This window comes from Narcine bancroftii, chromosome 2 (assembly GCF_036971445.1).
Source record: "Narcine bancroftii isolate sNarBan1 chromosome 2, sNarBan1.hap1, whole genome shotgun sequence".
NCBI lineage: Eukaryota > Metazoa > Chordata > Chondrichthyes > Torpediniformes > Narcinidae > Narcine > Narcine bancroftii.
Window position 1 is genome coordinate 191,662,442 of NC_091470.1, and position 20,196 is coordinate 191,682,637.

Consider the following 20,196-nt stretch of genomic DNA (forward strand, 5'->3'; position numbering starts at 1 on the left):
GTAACATTAACATCTCTTCCTCCAATGCCCCATCAACCCACACATAATTTAAAAAATGCCTCTGCCACCGGCCGAAGTGCGTGCTTGCTCCGGGGTTTCTGGGGTCCAGTTCCAGCCTGTCTGGTCACAGCACGGGTGAACCTAAGCCTCTGATTCAGTGGCTGGGGTGGGGGAGGGGGGGCACATACCGAGCCTGATCCCTTCCCCATGCAACCACTCAGTCCTGAGAAAGCGTGTACACCCTCTGGGGAGTCGGCGTTAGCTGGGGGTGTCTCAGGGCTAGCAACCCGTCCACGGGGTCCTGGCGGTAGATCGTGATCAGGAGGGAGAGTTGCCGTTCGCCATCTGCCTGCACGTCGCGATCCTTGATTATAAATCAAGAACCTGGGGGGGGGGGGGTGGTGTTGCATGGCCGGTTCTGGTGAATTAACTAACAGGTGGGGCTCTTGGCCGCTCTTTACCTGCTCCAGGATACGTCTGTCCCCTTCGTTGCCCCCATTCATTTGGTGAGTCCCTCTCTCCATGGCAATTTCGGTCCCGCAGCTCTCCATCTGGTCCATACTCGGTTGCATGTGTGTGGGAGCCATCTCCATTTTCAGGGCCTTAGATTGGGTTTCAGTGGAGCTGGGAGCGTGGGTGAGGGCAGAAATACCTTCCATCCTGGTTATATATTAGTCTATTAAATCGTGACTAACATCAACCACACGAGACAGAGTGCAAGTTAAACCCTAGTTTTAATAGACTAATATATACAGCTAGGTCTTGCCTCTATGCAAGCCTAGATCAGAATGGAGGTAATCTCTGGTTGGCTTTATATACATTAGGTGGTGGCCTCTGGTGACCTAGTTTTTCTTTGGCTTGGCTTCGCGGACGAAGATTTATGGAGGGGGTAAAAAAGTCCACGTCAGCTGCAGGCTCATTTGTGGCTGACCAGTCCGATGCGGGACAGGCAGACACGATTGCAGCGGTTGCAAGGGAAAATTGGTTGGTTGGGGTTGGGTGTTGGGTTTTTCCTCCTTTGCCTTTTGTCAGTGAGGTAGGCTCTGCGGTCTTCTTCAAAGGAGGCTGCTGCCCGCCAAACTGTGAGGCGCCAAGATGCACGGTTTGAGGCGTTATCAGCCCACTGGCTGTGGTCAATGTGGCAGGCACCAAGAGATTTCTTTAGGCAGTCCTTGTACCTTTTCTTTGGTGCACCTCTGTCACGGTGGCCAGTGGAGAGCTCGCCATATAATACGATCTTGGGAAGGCGATGGTCCTCCATTCTGGAGACGTGACCCATCCAGCGCAGCTGGATCTTCAGCAGCGTGGACTCGATGCTGTCGACCTCTGCCATCTCGAGTACCTCGACGTTAGGGGTGTGAGCGCTCCAATGGATGTTGAGGATGGAGCGGAGACAACGCTGGTGGAAGCGTTCTAGGAGCCGTAGGTGGTGCCGGTAGAGGACCCATGATTCGGAGCCGAACAGGAGTGTGGGTATGACAACGGCTCTGTATACGCTTATCTTTGTGAGGTTTTTCAGTTGGTTGTTTTTCCAGACTCTTTTGTGTAGTCTTCCAAAGGCGCTATTTGCCTTGGCGAGTCTGTTGTCTATCTCATTGTCGATCCTTGCATCTGATGAAATGGTGCAGCCGAGATAGGTAAACTGGTTGACCGTTTTGAGTTTTGTGTGCCCGATGGAGATGTGGGGGGGCTGGTAGTCATGGTGGGGAGCTGGCTGATGGAGGACCTCAGTTTTCTTCAGGCTGACTTCCAGGCCAAACATTTTGGCAGTTTCCGCAAAGCAGGACGTCAAGCGCTGAAGAGCTGGCTCTGAATGGGCAACTAAAGCGGCATCATCTGCAAAGAGTAGTTCACGGACAAGTTTCTCTTGTGTCTTGGTGTGAGCTTGCAGGCGCCTCAGATTGAAGAGACTGCCATCCGTGCGGTACCTAGTGGTGTAATAGCATATCACTCCACTATGGACCTGGGTGGGTGCCTCCCACTGCATGTATTCTAGCCCTTCCAGGAGGGTGATGGCATCCCACACAGTCTTCCCAGTGCCTTGAAGGGCAGAACCACTGATTTAAGGTCAGGTCTGCAATGGTTACGAGGTGCCCCACAAGTGTTCCAGTCACCCTTGTATTTTCAATAAAATTTGGTTGATAGCCCCCTGATAAATCCTGTTGATCAGCACCCACTCTGTAATAACCTGGGTGCCTTCACTGACTGCACCCTATTCAATTAAACTCCTTGAAATGATGCTCCACAATCAAATACTACACATATAACCATATAACAGTTTACAGCACGGAAACAGGCCAAATCAGCCCCTCAAGTCACTCGAACAGCTCCAATAGATTCCCCTCCACTCTCCGCCCATAACCCTCCAACCCTCTCATATCTATGTACACATCCAACCTTCTCTTAAATAACAGAAAGGGCCCTGCTGCAACTATCTCCTCTGGAAGATCATTCCATTCTGCCACCACTCTCTGAGTGAAGAAGCATCCTCAAACATTTCTCCTAAAGTTTTACCTTTTCCTTCCAACCTCCCCTGCCCTCAGGGGAAAGAGTCTACTCACATCCAGTCTATCTATTTCCTTCATAATTTTAAATACCTATATCAAGTCCCTCTCAACCATCTATATTCCAATGAATAAAGTCCCAGTCTCCTTAATCTTTCTCTGTACTCTAAATGTTGTAAGCTAGGCAACATCTTTATAAATTTTCTCTGCACCTTCTCCACCTTATCTATATCCTTCCTATAATTTGGAGACCAGAACTGAACACAATACTCCAAACCTGGCCTCACCAATGCCTTAAACAGTCACAGAATCACTTCCCAGCTCCTATACTCTATGCTAGGATTTATGAAGGGCTTGCACGGTGAAATCAGAGTACATGTTCCCAATGATGGGAGAGACTAGGACTAGAGGGCATATTTTAAGAATACAGGGAAGGCCATTTAAGACAGAAATTAGAATTTTTTTTTACCCAGAGATTTGTGGATCTGTGGAATGCATTGCTACAGAGGTTAGTGGAAGCGGATTGGCTGGATAGATTTAAGAGAGAGTTCGATAAGGCTCTTGTGGGCAGGGGAGTTGAGGGTTATGGGGATAAGGCTGGGATTGATTATTGAAAGGGAAAGATCAGCCATGATCTGATAAATAGCGGTGCTGGCTCCAGCACCTATTGTCTATTGCCTTCTTAACCACCCTGTCCACCTTCAAGGAACTCTGGACCATAACTCTGTTCCTCTGCATTTCTCAATGTCTTCCCCTTAACTGCACTTGTCTACGTTAAATTCCATCTGCCATCTTTCAGCCCACTTTTCCAAACAAACCAAATCCTTCTGTAATCCAAGAAAACCTTCCTCACTATCCACCACTCCCCCTATTTTCGTATCGTCTGCATATTTGCTTTCCCAGTTAACCACCCCCTCATCCAAATCATTAATATAAATGATAAACAACAGGGAACCCAGAACTGATCCCTGAGGCACACCGCTTGTCACAGGTTTCCATCCTGACAGACAGTTGTCCACCATGACTCTACTGTCTATCTCCCAGCCACCTCTGAACCTTTCTCACTATCTCTCTACTAATCCCTAGTGACTGAACCTTCCTTACTAATTTTACATGCGGAATCTTATCAAACGCCTTTCTAAAATCCAAATAGATCACGTCAACCTCCCTACCTTCATCCACTTTTTTTTAATAAACTTTTATTTTTCACACTGTGAACCATATCAACCAAAATATGTACAGACATATCTCATTAAATTTACACAGTGGTCTTTTCTCCCCTTTCCCCCCCTTCCCTCCCTCCCCTCTACCCATCCCCCTCCAATACCCATAAATATTCAACATATACAATACAATAAAACAATATTTTCACAAAGGAAAATAAACAAGAAAAATGCGTCATCTATTTATTACACACTGAATCTAGTCGTTTTGTCTTATCATTTTCATTCTCATTTTAGAGGATGGAGGTCGAAGGCAAGCTCTCTCTGATATGTTCCATGTATGGTTCCCAAATTTGTTCAAACATTGTGACTTTATTTTTTAAATTATATGTTATTTTTTCCAATGGAATACATTTATTCATTTCCATGTACCATTGCTGTATTCTCAAGCTCTCTTCCATTTTCCAAGATGACATTATACATTTTTTTGTTATCACTCTTCTTTCTTTGGCTTGGCTTCGCGGACGAAGATTTATGGAGGGGGTAAAAAAGTCCACGTCAGCTGCAGGCTCGTTTGTGGCTGACCAGTCCGATGCGGGACAGGCATCACTAAGGCTATCATAATTAATCTTTTTTGCACTTTATCAAATTTGAGGCCTAATTCTCTACTTATGTTACTTAAAAGAAATAACTCTGGTTTTATTGGTATATTATTTTTTGTAATTTTATTTAGTATCCAATTTAGTTCTTACCAAAACGTATTCACTTTCTCACATGCCCAAGTTGCATGTAATCTTGTTCCCTTTTCCTTTGTATAGCGAAAACATCTATCCGATAATGTTGAATCCCATTTTTTTAATTTTTGAGGAGTAATATATACCCTGTGTAACCAATTATACTGTATCATGCGTAACCTTGTGTTTATTGTATTCTTCATAGTTCCAGAACATAACTTTTTCCATGTTTCATTTTTTATCTTTATGTTTAAAACCTTTTCCCACTTTTGTTTATAGCTTATTTTGTCATTTTCCTTATCTTGCAGCTTAATGTACATGTTCATTATAAATCTTTTAATTATCTTTGTGTCTGTAATCACATATTCAAAGCTGCTTCCTTCTGGTAATCTCAGTCTGCTTCCCAATTTATCCTTTAAATAAGCTTTCAGTTGATGATATGCAAACATTGTACCATGAGTTATTCCATCTTTGTACTTCATTTGTTCAAATATTAATAAATTATTTCCCAAAAAAACAATTTTCTATTCTTTTGATTCCTTTTCTCTCCCATTCTCTAAAGGAAAGGTTGTCTATTGTAAAAGAGATTAGCTGATTTTGCGTCAATAGTAATTTTGGTATTTGCTCATTCGTTTTTTTCCCTTTCTAAGTGGATCTTCTTCCATATATTAAGTAAATGATGCAGTACTGGTGAACTTTTATATTGCACCAGCTTTTCATCCCACTTATAAAGTATATGTTCCGGTACCTTCTCCCCTATCTTAGTCCAGTCTGGTTTTTCCCTTGTCTGGTAAAAATCTGATAAATACCTTAATTGTGCTGCTTTATAATAATTTTTAAAGTTTGGTAGCTGCAAACCACCTTGGTTGTACCTCTCCATTAATTTATCTAACACTATCCTCGATTTCCCACCTTTCCATAAAAATTTCCTTATTACTCTCTTTCGTTCATTAAAGAATTTCTCTGTTAAGGGAATTGGTAACGATTGAAATAATTATTGTATCCTTGGGAAGACATTCATTTTAATGCAATTTACCCTCCCTATCAACATTAGCGGTAATTCTTTCCAATGTTCTAAGTCTTCCTGCAATTTCTTTATTACTGGCTGATAATTTAATTTGTACAGGTGGCTTGCTTGTGTTTGGCATTTAAATGGTGATTCTTTTTAAAATTCTGTATAATCCGCCTTACTCATTGACATCACTTCACTTTTATTTGCGTTGATCTTGTACCCTGATATTTCTCCAGACTCCTTCAATTTCTTATGTAATTCTTTTATTGATAACTCTGGTTCTGTTAAGTATACTATGATGTCATCTACAAATAAACTGATTTTATATTCCTTCTCCTTTATTCTTATCCCTTTTATTTTCTGTTCTTATCAGTTCTGTCAATGGTTTTCTATTGGTAAAGTGAACAGTGAGGGGGATAATGGACTATCCTGTCTAGTTGACCAACTTAATTTAAATTAGTACGATACATATCCATTTACTGTTACCTTTGCCAATGGTCCATTATATATTGCCTTAATCCAATTAATATATTTTTCTGTTAGATTGAATTTCTGTAATACTTTAAATAAATAATTCCATCCTACTCATTCAAACGCAACAGCCACTGATGGCTTCTTATTTTTTTGAACTGCATAAATTAGATTAAAAAGTTTACAGACATTATCTGCTGTTCATCTTTTCTTAATAAATCCAGTTTGATCTAGTTTTACTATTTTTGGTGCACAATTGGCCAATCTGTTTGCTAATAATTTTGCTATTATCTTATAATCTGAGTTAAGTAGAGATATTGGTCTATATGATGCTGGTGTTAATGGATCTTTCCCCATCGTTGGTATTACTGTAATTATTGATGTCTTACATGAATCTGGCAAGTTTTGTGTTTCTTCTATCTGGTTCATTACTTCCAGGAGAGGAGGAATTAATAACTCTTTAAATGTTTTATAGAATTCTATTGGGAATCCATCCTCTCCAGGCGTTTTATTGTTCGGCAGCTTTTTTAATATATCCTGTACTTCCTCTATTACAAATGGTTTTATCAGTTTGTTTTGTTCCTCTTCTTGCAATTTTGGCAGTTCAATTTTAGCTAAAAACTCTTCTACTTTATCATCTTTCCCCTCGTTCTCAGTTTGGTATAATTGTTCATAAAATTCCTTAAAGTTCTCATTAATCTCCATTGGATTATATGTAATTTGTTTGTCCTTTTTCCTTGATGCCAATACAGTTCTTTTAGCTTGTTCTGTTTTAGCTTGTTCTGTTTTAAGTTGCCAGGCTAATATTTCATGTGTTTTTTTTCTCCAAGTTCGTAATACTTTTGCTTTATTTTCATTGTTCTTCTCCACTTTGTACATATGTAATGTTTCGTATTTTATTTTTTTGTTTGCCAATTCTCTCCTTTTCGTTATATCATCCCTTTTTACTAGATCTTTTTCTGTACTTACTATCTCCCTTTCCAACTGCTCTATTTCCCGATTGTAGTCCTTTTTCATCTTAGTTACATAATTTATTATCTGCCCTCTAATGAAGGCTTTCTTTGTATTCCATAATATCAATTTGTTTTTCTCTGATTCCGTATTTATTTCAAAATATGTTTTAATTTGGCATTCAATAAATTCTCTAAATTCCTGCCTTTTAAATAGCATGGAGTTTAACCTCCATCTATATGTTCTTGGTGGGATGTCCTCCAGTTCTGTTGCTAATACAGGGGTAAATGATCAGATAATAATCTAGCTTTATATTTAGTTTTCCTAACTCTCCCTTGAATATGGACCGACAACAAAAACATATCAATCCTTGAGTATGTTTTATGCCTACTCGAATAAAATGAGTATTCCTTCTCCCTTGGGTGCTGTCTCCACCATATAGCCATAAGTTTCATTTCCTGCATTGATTTAACCATAAATTTGGCCACTTTATTCTTTTTACTAGTCTTTTGACCAGTTTTATCCAACATTGGATCCAAATTAAGGTTAAAGACCCCTCCTATCAATATATTTCCTTGTGTATCTACAATCTTCAAAAAAATATCCTGCATAAACTTTTGATCCTCCTCATTAGGCTTCCTGCCAGATTTGACTGCAGATCTTCTTCAAGGTCACAGGTGTCTGGCCAGACCTTGGCTCTATTTCAAACTGTGCAAATTCACAGACAGGTTCTCATGCTCTTCTGGAATATTCTATTATTACAATGTAGATGCCTCTTGCTTTTAACAAAGTTGTTAATTTTTTTTAGCCAAATTTTATCGATCTTTGTTCAAACAAAGTTCACAATTAAATTTTTTTGTATTAAAATATAGATAACACTTTCCTTATTCTAATATATCCTAATTTCTTTATTTTTAAACTTTATTTAATATTTTTTCAATAAGAATAAACAGACTTTTACAGAATAAGTAATCTAATAATAATAAAACAAACCCATCCCCTCCCCCCTCCCACGACAGATCCCTCAAGGGAAGCATTAAAAATAAACAAAATAATTCAGTAATTTACAATATTACTAAATTCACATTCTTCATATAAGGTGTCCACATCTTAACAAATAAATCATAATTATTATGTAAATTATGTTATTTGCTCCGTATAGATACACGACTTTAACTCATTATGCCATCAAACTACATTTAACTCCGCTTCATCTTTCCAAGACATAGCATTACATTTACAAGCAACTGTCAACATTAGACGAATAAACGTTGTCTGAAACTTATCCAACCCCAAGTCCACTAATGGAGTAAAATAAACTAACAAAAAAATTTTTGGATCTAAAGGAAATTGAATTTTAAACAAATTTTGACGAAAATTCCTAATTTTAAACCAGAAAGGTTGAACTTTATCACAAAACCAAACAGAAGGTCTAAATGTTCCAACACATAATCCACACCTAAAACTCAGATCTGAATGACTAAATCCATATTTTTTCAAGGGTTAAATATAATTGATGCAAAAAATTATAATTAACCATACTTTATCTTACATTAATTAATTTAGTCAACCCATCATAACACATTTTCCCAATCCACCTGACTAATCTCACAATTTAAATCACGCTCCCGTTTAATCCTAGATGTATCTAATTTTTTTAAACCATTGTATCTTGTAATAATGCAACATTTCTGATATAAAACCTTTATCTGAAAAACATTAAACCAATAATTCAAATTTAGTTAACTTAGAAATGCTCATTTCTCTTCCAAAATTATCTTTCACTAATGCCCTGATTTGATAATAAACACAGAGAATTCTCTAAAATCCCACATTTCTCTTTAAGCTGATTAAATGATTTAAAAAAAATACCCTTCTTCAAAACAATCCTGCAATCTTTTTATTCCTATATATCCTAATTTCAAAGTATCATCTTCAAGGAGCATGAGCTACAATATCCCACATTTTGATCTCTTTAATCTAACAAAACAAACTGGCTGTTGCTTTATGCAGTTTTAATTCACTGATAAAATGGATAACCATTAACATTAAGACTTTCTAATTTTGAATAACAAAGTATTTACTGTATAATGATACAGAAGTATTTTCAAATATTTACTGTATAATAGAGATAAAAATGCATATAAAGGTACAAAACAATATTTAAAGAGATACACAGAAAATTAAAAGAAATCTATCTTGTGCTCACGCTTCCTTTACATAACCATATAACCATTTACGGAGCGGAAACAGGCCATGTTGGCCTTTCGAGTCCGCACCGGTTCACCGATTTTGTGCGCCCTCTTCAGGCATTGGTGATTTGAAGTGGAGTGTATCTTTGAGAATTTTAACATCTATCCATAGGTACTCTGTACTTTGGATGTGAAATCTCATATTAAAATATTCAAAAACATTGGCTATGTGGGAGAAGCCAGTGAGTGGCCGTGGACAATTACTTCTCAGACTGGAGGCCTGTGACTAGTGGTGTGCTGCAGGATCGGTGCTGGGACCAGCGTAGCTTGTCATCTAGATCCACAATCTGGACAACAATGTGGTGATTGGATCAGCAAGTTTGCAGACAATACTCAGATCAGAAGTGTTGTGGACAGCAAGGAAGGTTTTCAAAGCTTGCAGAGGGATCTGGACCAGCTGGAATAAACAGCAGATGGAATTTAACATGAACAACTTGTCGAAGAATAAGAAAAGCGTTAGTTTGGGAAGATATTACAAAATATTACATCATAGTCACTAGGGGTAGCATTACAAACAATAGTTTTTTTCTTAAAGAAACAGGCACAAAATTAACTAAGAATCAAAAACACCCTATTCAGACAACAATATCTGTAGATCATGTCAAAGTGGGGAAGGGAGACTCCAGTAATCCACTCTGCCCCTCTTATAGTCTTGTGGAGTAACATCCAATTCACTTTTTTTTTTTCGCAGCAACCGTACCACTCCGTGATGCAGCCATCCAGGATGCTCTCGATAGAGCTCCGGTGGATGTAAATAAATTAAAAATAAATAATTATTACAAGCTCCTGTTTTAGTAAAATGGGATTATCACTGTATGGGATAGTACAGGCAAGAAGGACTAAATGGTCACAGTTAACATTTAACATTTCACACAAGTCACAGCCCAATGATATTTTGATACAGTTGAAGAACTGAGGGAAGGATGTGTCTTATGAGGCAAGGTTAGCAGAGAGAGATTTTCTTTTTGGAGCAAAGAAGGATGAGAGATAACTTAATAAAAGTCTAAAATATTATGAGAGGTGTAAATTGGGTGGACAGCAAGGACCTTTTTTCCTGGATTGAGAGTATTTTCTTCTCCTGGCTCTCCATCCCGTAGGTTGATGATGGTTCCTTTCAGTCAGTTTGTGGGGTTTGATATGTGTGTCCTGGAGTTGCTGTACGGATTGATGACATCGCCAAGGTTGAAACTGCTAGCATTCTGGCTTGAGAAAGGACCCTGATATTGGAGTCCTTGTCTCGCCAGATGATCTTCATCAGAGAACATCAATGATGCTGCTGCAGTTGGTCAAGCTGATGTAAGTGACTCTGATATGCACACCATGTCTCACATCCACATTAGCAAGGCTGATAGGACATCGGCCCGATGCACCTTGCACTTGGCGGCCAACCTGATGTTCTGTGACCAAAGCCGATCTTTCAGTGGACCAAAGGCAAAGCAGGCCTTTCTGGTTCTTGACCTGATCTCTACACTGAGAGAAGCTGAGGATATCACTGGGCTGCCCAGGTAGCAAAACTTGTTGGCAGCATTAAGACGAGTGTCATTGATGAGGAGAGTTGGTTCTTCGTATCTTGAGTCAGGGGCCGGTTGGTACAAAACTTCCATCTTTTTCAGGCTGATTGTTAATCCGTAGCTCTTAGCAGCACTGGCAAAGCGAGTGGTGGTCTCTTTGAGAGAATGGGCAACCAGTATGCAGTCATCAGAAAGCTGTAGCTCGTGTGCCACAATGTCCTTGACTTTTGTTTTTTTATTCTTACTGCTAGCGTTGGAAGACCTGCCAGCTGCGGCAGCCTGTCCAGGCTGGTGTGAGCGGGCTGTTTGAGCCACTTCTTCTAGGCCTTTCCCTCATTGTAGGGTGAGCGAGCAGTGCCTCCCTAAACAGGGCTGCTGAGATGCAGAGGGTGCTGCCTCACCAGATCTCCGCTCTGTAATCCACGTGTGACCACCCTCCCCACAACCTGCATGCAGACTCGCGACTGTGGCTCCCAGCTGGTCAAACCCACCGCTTCGCCACTTGACTGTCGCTACAGGTCTTGGGTGTGTTGTGGATACCCCACTCCTCAGAAAGGAACAGCATGTGCGTGAATGGATTTAGGTGAGTAGGGGGTTGCCAAGGTCCAGACCCACCCTCTCGACATCCCCTCCCAGATCCAGCGGCATGGTGAGGTCCAAGACAGCTGGGGGAAGTTCTGTTGCAGTGAATGGCCAGAACAAGCTTCGATACAAGGAATCCCCTATCCACGCTTCATGACACGTGCTTATCAGATGGCCAATTACCCTACGAGAGCATTCGTCCGCCCTTTGACAGGTCTTGGTTTTCATCCTGCAGGGTGTCGAGCTACCCTCTGCACCAGGCAAGCCTGGTGGGGGACCCAGTTTAGTTGCTGACCACCTGACTATGAGACAGGTAGTACTGGGTTACATGATACCAGTAGCACTCAGATGAGTGATTTGACTCTCTCAGAAGCAAACACCAGAGGACACCTGTACAAAGCGAGAGGAGGAAAGTTCAGGGGAGATATCAGGGTAGGTATTTTACACTGAGAGTACTGGGTGCTTGGTATGTGTTGCTGGGATGGTGAGACAATAGGAACCTTTAAACTACTATTAGATAAATACATGGATGGGAGAGAAATAGAGGGCTATTGGTGTGAGGGAGGGAAGGTTGAGTTTGAATGGGTTTCTATTGGTTGGCACAACATTGTGGGCCAAAGGCCCTTTAGGGTGCTGTTATGTTCCACGTTAAACATAAAGGCACTAAACCTTTCATCAATGTAGATTGGTGTGTGGTCCCTTGGCACATTGAACACCTTGGTCTCCCTCAGCTATTCTCAATGGGGCCCTGACACCCCCTGGGCACCAGAACATTTAAGTAAAAGCATTGCTTTCTTTTCACCCCATGTAACATGAATATATTTTAATGATTTTTTTTTAAATGTAGTAGGCATGAGAGAAGTACAGAAGAAGCTTGACTGCTTCACAGGGAAGGGGATCCATGAGCTTTGATTAGTGTCCCAAGATTCAAGGGAGTAGATTTAGGATGGAGATGAGGAGGAACTGCTTTTCCCAGAGGGTGGTGAATCTGTGGAATTCACTGCCCAATGAAGCAGTGGATGTGACCTCAGTAAATATATTAAAGATAAGCTTGGATAGATTTCTACATAGTAAAATAATTAAGGGAAATGGGGGAAAGGCAGGTAGGTGGAGATGAGCCAATATTCCCTGATCTCATTGAATGGCAGAGCAGGCTTGATGGGCCAGATGGCCGACACCTGCTCCTATTTCTTATGTTCTTCTAAGGGGGCCATAGCCAAAAGGAACATTGAGAAAGGCTGGTCTCGGTGATGTTCTGGCATCACCCAACCCGCTTCCATCCCCATTCTGTCCACACTCATCATTTCCAGTTATTCGGCAATGTGTCCATGGAGTTGGAACTAAACTTTGCTCTTCAGTCATGGGAGTGCAGGGACTGAGCACACAGTCCTGGGGTGCCCCTGTACCAATGGTCAGGGAGGAGGAGGTGCTGCTGCTCTCCACACTGACTGTGGTCTCCCAATGAGGACATCAAGATCACATCACTCTGGTGTGATGGCATTGAACATCGAACACTTGTCAGTGAATAACAGTCTGACAGAGGGGTGTAGTTGTGTCTCACCCCATCTGTTACGCTGTTCCTTCCTCCTTGAGGGGGGGGGAGTTAGCTCAGCTGCTGACAAATTTTGCTCTTGGCTCAGGGAGGCAGCCGGTTCGAGGAGTGGAGGTGGGAGAAGAACCCGACCGTGGCCGAGGTGCTGCAGGAGTTCCCCTCGGTGTGTGCCCCTGCCTGCCTGCTGCTGAGCCAGCTCCCGCTGCTGCAGCCCCGCTACTACTCCGCCAGCAGCTCACCGCATCAGTACCCCGGCGAGATCCATGTCACCGTGTCCGTACTGGAGTACCGCACTGGGGGTAGGCATGGCTGCCGGGGGGTGGGGGGTGAGGGGCGGGCGGATGGGGATGAGGTGACCTCGATACTACAGCAGGAATAGGAACCCAGGGAGAAGTGGAAGGTAAGAACCTCCACCAATCACCTTCCAGACCCAGAGACCCACTCACTAATCACCTTCCAGACCCAGAGACTCACTTATCAATCGCCTCCCAAATCCACGGACCATCACACCAATCACCTTCCAGATCCAAAGTCCTGGTCACCAATCCCCTTCCAGACCCACAGACCCTTTGACCAATCATCTGCCAGACCCAGAGACACACTCACCAATCACCTTCCAGACTCACAGACCCTCTCACCAATTATCTGCCAGACCCAGAGACCTGTTCAACAATTACTGCCAAAACCCAGAGACCATCTCATCAATCATGTTCCAGATCCAGAGACCCTCTCACCAATCACCTCCATACGCAGAGACCCTCTCACCAATCACTTTCCAGACCCAGAGACCCTCTCACCAATCACTTTCCAGACCCAGAGACCCTCTCACCAATCACTTTCCAGACCCAGAGACCCGCTCACCAATCACCTCCAGACCCACAGACCCTCTCACCAATCTTCTGCCAGACCCAGAGACCCACTCATCAATCACTGCAAAAACCCATAGACCCTCTCACCAATCATTCCAGACCCAGAAACCCACTCACCAATCACCTTCCGGACGCACAGACCTGGTCATCAATCACCTTGCGGACCCACAGACCCTCTCACCAATCATCTGCCAGACCCAGAGACCCACTTATCAATCACTGCAAAAACCCATAGACCCTCTCACCAATCATTCCAGACCCAGAGAACCACCCACCAGTCGCCACCAAAACCAACAGACCCTCTCACCAATCAGCTTCCATACCCAGAGACCCAGACCAATCGCTGCCAAAACCCTCAGACCCTCTCACCAATCACCTTCCAGACCTAGAGACCTGCTCACCAATCACCCCCAGGGGCAGATCTTCCACCAATCACCCCTCCCACCAGACCCAGACACCTTAATGACATCCTCCTGCACTCCAAGGGAAAAAGCCCCAGCCTGCTCAACCTCTCCCTGTAGCTCAGGCCACTGGGTCCCGATCACACCTTCATCAATCTTCTTCACACCCTCTCAACCTGACATCTTTCTCCTAGCATGGTGACCAGAGTGGGTAGATGGGACTTCACCAATGTGGCATAGAGGTCCCCACCATGTTTCCACCACTGAGGTCAGATTCACTGCCCTGACATTCCCGGGCTGTCCAACAAATGATGGCACCGCAGCAGTGGCTATGACACCCATCAATGTTCTCCCAGTATCTACGGTGTGTACCACTGATCCCATGATATTGAGGTGTCTCTGCACATTGCCCCTCACTTTCTCGACCCTCTCCAGGCTCAGTGCAGATGAAGGGCATTCAAGCACCCTGTGCCCCACTCATACCTGTTCCCACGCCATTGACCTGCCTACTGTTTCCTCCCTAGGTGGGACAGGTCCAGTCAGACAAGGAGTCTGCTCCTCCTGGCTCAACCGTGTCAGTACTGGAGACTCTGTTTTGTGTTTCATCAGAAGGTAGGCACACCTGCCCCAACACCCAGGGTTGGTACGCACAGCACCATGGGTCCCTGTGTGCTGTGCAGATCCCCTGTGTGAGCACCGTGGGCCGTGCAGTGCCATGTAGGTGGCCGTGCAGTTTGCCGTGTAGGTCCCCGTGGGCCGTGCAGTTTTAACATGTGGGTCTCTGTGGGCTGTGTGGGTCCCCGTGCATCATTTTGTTTTCCGTGTGAGCGTCGTGTTCTGTTCGGGTCCCCTTGTGCCGTGTATTTTCCCTGTGGGCCTTGCGATGGCCTGTGTAAGTGCCTTGTGCTGTGCGCTGATCTGTGTGTCCTCTCCCGTGCCTAGGGCTCCCCTGTTCCACCTCCCGGCCGACCCCAGCGCTCCCTGTGTGTTGGTTGGACCGGGGACAGGGGTCGCTCCATTCCGCGGCTTTTGGCAGCAGCGCCAGATCGACATCGAGAGAGGTGAGTAATGTGAATGTGGGATTCCCTCACCCTAGCCTACAGCTCGCACCTCCACCCGCTCCCACCCACCCACTGCAACAGTCATCCACTCTGCTCCATCCCCACCCCACCTCATCATCCTCACTCCCAAGTTGCCTCACCATCACCCACCCTCACACATCAATTGCAGATTACCCTCCCACTCTGCTACATTCCTCCCTTCAATCCGCACTATTCCCCCAACCACCTGCACCAAACCCTCCCAACCTTGCTGTATCTCCTCTTCACTCCTCCACTTCTTTCCCTCTCTGCCCCATCCCCTCCTCACACCATCCCACTCTTCACCCACTATGCACTATCTCTGCATAACGAGGCCCCACTCCTTCTCTCTGCCCTGCCCCTTCCTATAAGGACCAGAGATTTGTTGAGTTTCAACATGATCTCTCCTGCTCCTGAATTCAATCCCTCTGTTAATGAATCCCAGCACCCCATAGGCCTTCTGAATTGTCCTATCAACTTGTATGACAACCTTGAGGGATGTATGGATTTGGACTCCAAGGACCCTCTGTTCATCTACACTCTTAAGTAAATGACCATTAATCCTTCTGGTTTGTCCTTTCAAAATGCATCATCTCACACTTATCTGGATTGAACTCCATCTGCCACTTTCTTCCCAACTCTGCATCCTGTCCATATCTTCTTATAACCTTCGACAACCTTCAGCTCCATCCACAACTCCTCCAACCTTCGTCCCATCTGAAAACTTACTGACCCATCCTTCCACCTCTTCATTCAGCTCATTTATAAAAATCACAAAGAGCAGGGGTCCCAGAACAGATCCCTGTGGCCCCTCCACTCGTCACCAATCTTCCCCTCTCCACTCCCTCTCACCTCTCCCTTTTCCTTCCTCAACTAGCCCACCCCTCCTCAGCCTTTACTCCATCTTCCCATTGCCTGTCATCCCACTCCTTCACCTTCCTCACCGGGCTACTGCTCCTCACAGGACCCCTCCTGCTCATCACCCTTCTCCTCCTCATCTCTCTCCGTGCCTCATCCCATCCCCACCTTCCTACCCCTCCACAACACCTCCCCCATCTCATACGGTTCCTCACATAGTTCACCGGTCCCATCATCCAGTGGACCTACTCTATCCTTAACCCTCCTTTTACTATTCACATACCTGTAAAATCCCTTAGGATTCACTTTCACCTGATTAGCTATGGACACCTCATACCTCTTTTTTGCCTTTCTAATTTCCCTCTTAAGGTTTTTTCTGCAATCTAAGTAACGATCATACATTTCATCAATCTTTTGTTTTTATATTTAGCAGAGGCCTCTCTCTTTGTCCCGAACCAACTTCCTAATTTTTCTAGAAAACCACGGCTCCCTTGAACTTTTGGTCTTGCCTTTCGGCCGATCTGGAACATAAAGATCCTGTACTCTCAAAATCTCACCTTTAAATACCCTCCAATTTTCCTCTACATCCTTTCGGAAAAAAGATCAGCCCACACAACTCTCTGCAAAACCCTTCTCATTTCTTCAAATCTGGCCTGCCCCCACTCGAAGACAACCTCAGACCCGACCTATCCTTTCCATAATTAAGCTAAAGCTAATGGATCCATGATCACTGGATCCGAAGTTCTCTTCAACGCTCACCTCCGTCACCTGTCCTTTTTAATTCCCAAACAACAGATCTAACACTGCTCCCCCTCTAGTGGGCATCTCCACATACTACTGCAAAAAGCAGTCCTGAACACATTGCCCTTTCATTGACTGTGTTTCCCAATCTATGTTTGAAATCCCCAACCCACACCATCCTATTCCTACTGCACATGTCAGCTACTTCCTTGCATATTTGCTCTTCTAGATCCCTCTCCCCATTTGGAGGCCTATACTATATCCCTATAATAGTAACCTCACCCTTCTTATTTTTTAGTTCTACCCACACTGCCTCCCTCGATGAGCCCTCCAGTCTATCTTGCCTCAGCACCGATGTAATATCTGCCCTGACAAGTAATGCCACACCTCCCCCCTTACTCCTCCAATTCTGTCACATCTAAAGCAGCGAAATCCTGGAATATTTAACTGCCAGTCACAACCCTCCCCCTCACACCCCGCACCCTCCGTCACAGCCTTCCCCCTTAATCACCCAATCTCTCCCCATAAACTCCCCCACACCCGACACCCTTCCCCACCCTCCCCCACTGACTCCTGACCCTCTCCCCATATCTTACACCATACCCTCTACCTCCCCCACACATCCACACCCTCACTCTCCCCATCCCATCCTCACCCTCAACACACACCATCACACCTTCCCTAATCACATCCTCACATTTTACAACTCTGACCACCGGCTCTCCTATCCCATCCCCATTCGATCCATCTTCACTCTCCTCTTTCCTTTCTTCATCCGATCCATCCCCATCTTCTCTCCTCTCCCCATTCTCCCCCTCCCCTCTCTCTTCCTGGCCCTCATTTCCACTCCCTCTCACCCCTCTCTGTTCCCATCCCTCTCCCCATTTCTCCTCCCACCTCCTTTCCCCATCCTTCCCATCCTTCACTTTCCCCTCCCTCTTCCCTGTCAGCATACCCTTGCCTCCATTCGTCGCACTGACCTTGTGCCCTCACCCCATCCCCTACATGTGAGCCCTGAATTCTGTGAACTCTCACACACACAGGGCAAAACCCGTGTAACATGATGCTGGTCTTTGGTTGCCGATATTCTGACAAGGATCACATTTACAAGGAAGAGATGATTGAGGCCAAAAACAGAGGGGCGCTCCGGGAGATTCACACAGCGTATTCCAGAGAGCAGGAGCAGAAGGTAAACGCTGGAGGCTTGGGGTTGGGGAGAGGATGGGGGACTGAGGGGGAGGGGGAGGGAGAACAAGAGGAGAGGGATAAATACTGGAGGGGGAAAGAAATGGGAGAAGGGCAATCTGACAGCGGGGAGAATGAAGGGGAAAAGGAGGAGGTGGGATTGAGGGGGGGATGAGGGCCGGTGGGGAGAGGGGATTCATGGTGTGGGGAGGGTGATGGTGAGGGGGAAGGGTGATGGTGAGGGGGGAAGGGTAATAAGGATATGGAAGGGGAGAAGGGGTGCAAGGAGGGAAAGGGTTAGGTGGAAGGGAATTATTGTGGAGAACAAAATATGAATTGGGGCCAACCTGACCTCTGACCTCCACATGATCCCTGGTCTCAATGTGACCTCTGGCCTCAACGTGACCCCTGGTCTCGATGTGATTTCAGACCTCAACATGACCCAGACTTCAATGTGACCCCGACCTAAAGGTGACCCCTAGCCTCAACATGAATCCCAAAATCAACTTGACCCCAGATGTCAACATGACTGCCGACTTAAATGTGACCCATATAACCATACAACAATTACAGCATAGAAACAAGCCAGTTCGGCCCTTCTAGTCCATGGAACAATACGAGGTACCCTCCAATCCTCTGGCACCTCACCCATAAGGACATTTTAAATATTTCTGCCAGGGCTGCTGCAATTTCTACCCTAATCTCCCTCAAGATGCGAGGGAATATCATGTCAGGCAGGAAGATTTCTCTACATTTATTGGGTGTATAACAGCAGGCACCCCCTTCTCTTTATTCTCCATATGTTCCATGTCACTACTGCTGTTTCCCTTCCTTCCTTGCACTCTATGCCAGGGTCCTGAGTATGATGCAAAACAAAAACGATTTAAGATCTTCCCCATCTCGTGAGGCTCCACACATAGATGACCACTCTGATCTTCTAGGGACCAATTTTGTCCCTTTTATTCTTAACTTGCTTGAACAAGCCCTTCAGGTTTACCTTCACATTATCTGCCAAAGCAACCTCATGCCTTCTTTTCCTTCCTAATTTTCTACACTCCTCTTGTTCCTCATTTGCTCCTTGCTGTCTATACCAGTTATACACCTCTTTCTTCCTAATCAGATCACCAATATCCCTTGAAAACCAGGGTTCCCTTTGCCTGGTAACTTTGCCTTTAATCCTGACAGGAGTGTACAAACTCTACACTCTACCTGTTTGAAGGCCATCCACTTACTGAACACATCCTTGTCAGAAAACAAGTTATTTGCAAACCACTCTTGTTTCATCTTATATTCTTATGTGTGAGTTCTTAGACAACACATAGATGAAGGAAAAAGTTATTTACTTTAAAATTGTTATAAACAGGCCATGAGGCTGCAAACCTCCATTACAGATCTCTCATACAGCAGTCTCTTCCTCTGTGTCAAGCCCTGCTGGCAGCCACGTCTAATCAAACAGAAACTATAATGAAGGCATTGCTAGTGGCCATGCAAACAGGATCACTATCATTACATCTCCTTTTCTTAAAACAAAAGTAGCTTACTTTTAACTAACATGTTTTCTTTGTATAACTCTGAAATTTTAACTTTAACACCAGGAATTTAGATTTTCATTATTATCAACATTGTTAACATTTTTAAAACTTGTTTTGTGGGTTCACATTTACATCCACTAAAACTTGAAGAGTGAATAAGATAGCACTACTTCATTTTATAACAGGAGTCTTTAAATTTGCTCAATGAGTCTCTTAGGAGGATTCCTGTGTCTTGATGATCTCCTGATTGATTGTCCTTGAAGCTGAGTTGTTGCCTTAGATGATGTCTTCTCAGTTGTGTATTCAGGTTGTTCAAAGTATCCATCTACTGTGGCTGGTTCCATTTGAAGATCTCAGTGATTTCTTCGCAGAACAGTACTTTCATCTGTCTGAATGGTGTATGATCTTGGTTGAACTTCACTAAGGACAGTTCCCTTCTGAGTCCATAAGTTTGTTTTGTCTTTTAGCCTGACTTGGTCACCAGTGTAGAGTTCTGGTAGGTCTTTTGTTCCTCTGTCAAAGTCATACTTTTGCTTTTCTTTCTGTTGTTCTTTGAACTTCCTCACTTTCTCCCCCTCTACCCATTCTCCTGAATGGAGAAAATCATGAATGGGTAGATTTGACCTTACCTTATGTCCCTTAAAGAGTTGTGCTGGTGACCTACCACACACGAGCGGCATTGAGCGGTATATTACCATGCTCTGGTAGAAGTCAGTTCCACTGTCTTTTGCCTTGTTCATCAGTCTTTTCAGTGTCTGTACTGATTTTTCCACGAGACCATTGGACTGTGGAAAATGAG

At 44.1% G+C, this 20,196-nt stretch overlaps 1 protein-coding gene across 1 annotated transcript in view; it reads left to right on the top strand.

Moving 5' to 3' along the window:
* Positions 1–20,196, top strand: part of LOC138754851 (nitric oxide synthase 1-like) — a 46,710-nt gene that overhangs the window by 13,191 nt on the left and 13,323 nt on the right. Inside the window, exons 5-8 of the mRNA XM_069919750.1 lie at positions 12,821–13,031; positions 14,527–14,614; positions 14,945–15,063; positions 17,724–17,869. Coding sequence (XP_069775851.1) covers positions 12,821–13,031; positions 14,527–14,614; positions 14,945–15,063; positions 17,724–17,869 — 564 coding nt within the window. The remainder of the gene's footprint in view (positions 1–12,820; positions 13,032–14,526; positions 14,615–14,944; positions 15,064–17,723; positions 17,870–20,196) is intronic.